A 4,091-nucleotide genomic window follows, 5' to 3' on the forward strand; every position below is an offset into this window, starting at 1 on the left:
CCCCACTACTATTCCCCTCTAGCGTGCTCATGCGCGTTCGCGAAGCTCTCCGCAGCGCTACCGTGAAAATCACTGCATACCCCCACCAAGTATTGGTCCTCACCATGGTCGCGTCGTCCCCACTTTGCGGCCGAACGAAAAAATATGCGCACCCTGACTTCTAGGCAACGGAAGCATTGGAGCTTCCGCGCCTACAATGCCGAGACACGCAGGGAGTACCACCCGACGGTCACCCTGCCCCGCGCAACCAGTTTGCACACGGCGCTCAAAGGGCACCGCGCCCAAGCCGTTCCGAGGCCCGAGGGGGATCGGCGTATTTCGCCGACCTTGACGTCCCCCTCGGGACATTCTCCAATCTTCGCCACCGCGGCGGCGACATCCGCAACACTAATAGCATCAGCTATATCGTCAAGGCGTCCGCCTTGGCCGCGTTTCCTTCGCCGGTGACTTGAAGGATCAAGCCACCGGTGACCGCCCTCCTCGGACGTATGGACCCTATGCCCATCTCATCGAGGTTTATGGACTTCATGGCTTCCGCCATGAAGTCCGCCACCCATTTGCCACTGCCCGCGGGGGCAGTGACCGTAATAGCGGCCACCCTAGGTAACCGCGATTGCTTCACCTTCTTCTTGGCCGCCCCTGTTTGGTTGCGGCCAAAAAGGGGGGGCATAGGGCCCTTCCCTTGCGCCCCCGGAGCCTTCTTCGCCCGTTTGGCGGACACGTCCCGCGAAGGGGCGGCTGGCGTCGTCTTATTTCCCCTCCTCGCGGAAAGGTCACGCGGGGGTGGGGCAGAGGGTTTCTTCCTGCTCCACCCCGCGGACGAATCGCGCGAAGGAGGAGGGGCAGCGGCGGCTTTTTGACGCCGCCTCGCCTTACGCCCCAACAGCTGGCTCAAAGATGGGTCCGAGGTGGGGGGCGGCACAGACTTCACCGGCGGGTCCGCCTTCTTGGCGGCACCTCGCCCCGAAGCCCCCACTCCCTAGATCTGGCAGGCTGCACGGCCCGGGATGAACTCCTCCCGGAAAGCCCACAGTTTACGATCAATGAGGACGCCGACCCTCTCTAGCAGAGGTTGGTCGGCGTCCTCTACACTTACAACTACTGGCTTCGCCCGGGTTCTACGCTGCGGTTGATCGTCTGCCTTAGAAGCCCCGGGCGAAGCCTTAGCAGGACCTCTCGACGGGGGCATACAAGCTGCAGCCTTAAGTCGCTGCACCTCAGCGGTTAGGACTTCGACCTGTTCTCGCAGGTCTTCTACCTGACCGCGGAGGTTATCTCCATATATGCCGATAGCCCAGACTCGGCCCGCAGGGCAAACTCTAACGCGGCCGCCTTCACCGTTCGGGCAGCCACGCTGAGCTGGTGGACGAACGAGCCCTTTAGGTTACGCCTTTTGTCCGTATCCTTCTCGGCAACCGCCATCTTCTCAATATTTGGGACGTGAGGGAGGAGGTCGGACACTCCTTCATGCCTGCCTGGAGCTCTCTTTCGGAGGCAAGATTCTCCTTGCTCCTTGTCCTCGACGGGGGCACGCTCGGATCGAAGACTTTCACCTCTTCGGCGAGCTCCTTTTCCTCGCGCTCCCCCCTCGCCAGTCGCTCCTTGGCCTCCGCCAATTCGACGTACTCCCCAGTAGTTGGGGGGCGCCCTCTCTTTCGTTTTCCCGCGGACTTCCTAGTCGCGCAGGAACTCCCCGACACATCGGACCCTGTGTCCTCGCCACTGGCCGCCATCGAGACCACCGCAGACGATGCGGCGGACACGACCGATGGCGACCGTAGGGGTGAAACACCCCTCCCTACAGGTGACGTAGCACCTCTCCGTACTCCAATGTCCACTAAGCACACGGAACATACGGAGCCCTCCTGGCTCCTCACCTCCTCACTTCGCTCCTCTGTGCTGTCCTCCCATAAAACCCCCTTTTTAATCGATTTTTTGTAGACTCCATGATGCATCCCACGAGTGGAGTCGGTCGACGTGGTGGTCACCCTGAGGAAGAGCCGCTCTTGCCCCAGGGAAACCTAGATACCGCCTGGGGAGCGGGAGGTCCCCAGGGGTTGGCCGCTAACGACAGGACTAACCCGCCTGCCATGCCTCGGTGCATCCACCAAGAAACGCCCCCTCGCAACGCACCGCAGCTTGAGGCTAGGTATTTTTTATAGAGGTTTAATCCTCGCGGGCCGGCCGGTTAAGGCAAGCCCCCCCGCTCCTGCGAGACATGACCACAGGGCTATGGTATGTTTGTGTTTGGTCCGCGGGAGGTATTTTATTTCCCTCCTACCCTCTGCAATGAAGGTCCGGCCCGAAGGCCGGGCCACCGGTGCAGCGAGCCTTCCCCTAATCGCCACCTGAGGACGCGCCACGTCGAGGTTCTCTCCCCGCCCACCTGCCCAATCGCCAGGCAGGTCCGTGGCCGTGGAACCTTTTTTTTTTGATGACGCAGGGGAAATCTTTCAAAGATACCCTTCCTCCCCTGGGGGTGGGAGAAAGGGTTATGTGGGATTTCCACCCACTAAAACCCCTCCGGTGGCTGTCCTCTTCACCTTCAGGGGGACACCGGGATCGCTAAAAAGCACGCAACCTGTGCCCCCCTGGCGAAACAGCTCGCCCCCTAAGGGGGCGTCCTCCAATCTCTGGGGTGGGGGGGAGGAAGCTCTTCCAATAGTACGAGCAGAAGGCGCCGCGGCGCAGTAGGGCCACACTACTGCGCCGCACATCTCGGGGCCGCCATAACATGACGGTCAGGGCCCCCACGCTGACAGTCGGCAACCCCCGCGGCGCCCGTGCATCTGCGATGCATCAAAGTGCATTCCATCTGCACGGGCACTGCGCATACGCCGCGCCGTGAACATCGTGTTCGGGACGCTCGGGGGAGGAGACACCACCACCCCCGCCGCACCCGAGGTACTAGCCACGAGTACGACGTAGCGGGGTGGAGAGTAACGTGTCTCCTCCCCCGTACCTCCCGGCCACCGCACATCGATGGCCCCAGTGGGGCCAAAGTACGGCCCCACCGGTGATAGTGGAGGACACCGCCCCCCTAAGTGGAGGAGGAGAGGGCTCTCCTCCCCCGCCTCCTCCGCCGAGCAGGGTCCGCCGCTTCTCGGACCCACTCGGCCGTCTCCTTCTGCGAGAGCGTTATCTCACAGAAGGAGACCGCCTCCTTCCAACTCCTCTCGCCCGCCAGCATTGCCTGGACCAATGCTGTGAGCGAGAGGTCCCTCCCAACCGCGCTAAAGAGGACACCGCGTTGCGCACTTCACGCTGGACAAAACTCCAGCGTGTGCTGTGCGGTGTCCTCCCCGTGCCCGCAATGGTGACACACTGCCGTCGCCTCCCGACCGATTCCGTGCAGGTACTCACCGAAGCAACCATGCCCGGTAAGCACCTGCGTCAGTCGGAAGGTCAGAGACGCATGACCTCTGTCCAACCAGTCCCAGAAGTTGGGCAGGACAGCCTCGACGACGGGCTTGTGGACGTACCGTGGCGAAAAGAGCCAGGTATGCCACTTGTCCAGCGCGCGTAGCCGAGCTTGGCGCCTCGCTTCGACCGTCACTCCTGCCGAGACCCCGCCGCCCTGACGGGCTCGACGGACGCTGAAATACGCTTCAGCGTCCGCCTCCGCCAGGAGCTCGAACGGCGGCAATCGCGACAGGAGTGTCGCCGCCTCAAAGGAGATAGTGCGGTATCCCCTAACGACTCTGATGGCCAGCCGGCGTTGAACTTTATGCAGCAATGAAATGCTGCGCCGACTGGCCATCAGGTCGGTGCTCCACATCGGAGCACCGTATAACGCGATACTCCGCACTACTCCCAAATAAACTCGACGTATACTTTCCTTTGGCCCCCCGAGATTGGGTAAAATTCCCATGAGGGCGTTCCCTACGCCCTCGAGTCGGGGGGCCAGGCGGTAGAAGTGTTCTTCGAAGCGCTAACGGCCATCCAGGGTGAGACCCAGGTACTTCATGTACCGACTCACCCTGACGTATTGGTCTCCAACACGGATCCACGAGTCAGGTGGCTCGGCAGACCTGCGGAGAAAACACCCGCCGGTATAGGTCGGATTGCTCTATTTCAGGGGCAGAAACGCC

The 4,091-nt window shown here is 61.9% G+C and overlaps 1 protein-coding gene across 1 annotated transcript; it reads right to left on the bottom strand.

Moving 5' to 3' along the window:
• Nucleotides 1–3,259: 3,259 nt before the first annotated feature.
• On the bottom strand, nucleotides 3,260–3,871 carry LOC108631306 (uncharacterized). The gene has a single exon (XM_018035144.1). It carries the CDS (start codon nucleotides 3,869–3,871, stop codon nucleotides 3,260–3,262), a length of 612 nt encoding a protein of 203 aa, XP_017890633.1.
• Nucleotides 3,872–4,091: the final 220 nt, after the last annotated feature.

The sequence above is a fragment of the Ceratina calcarata genome, unplaced genomic scaffold (assembly GCF_001652005.2).
Source record: "Ceratina calcarata isolate Rehan_Ccalc_2016 unplaced genomic scaffold, ASM165200v1 scaffold871, whole genome shotgun sequence".
Lineage (NCBI taxonomy): Eukaryota > Metazoa > Arthropoda > Insecta > Hymenoptera > Apidae > Ceratina > Ceratina calcarata.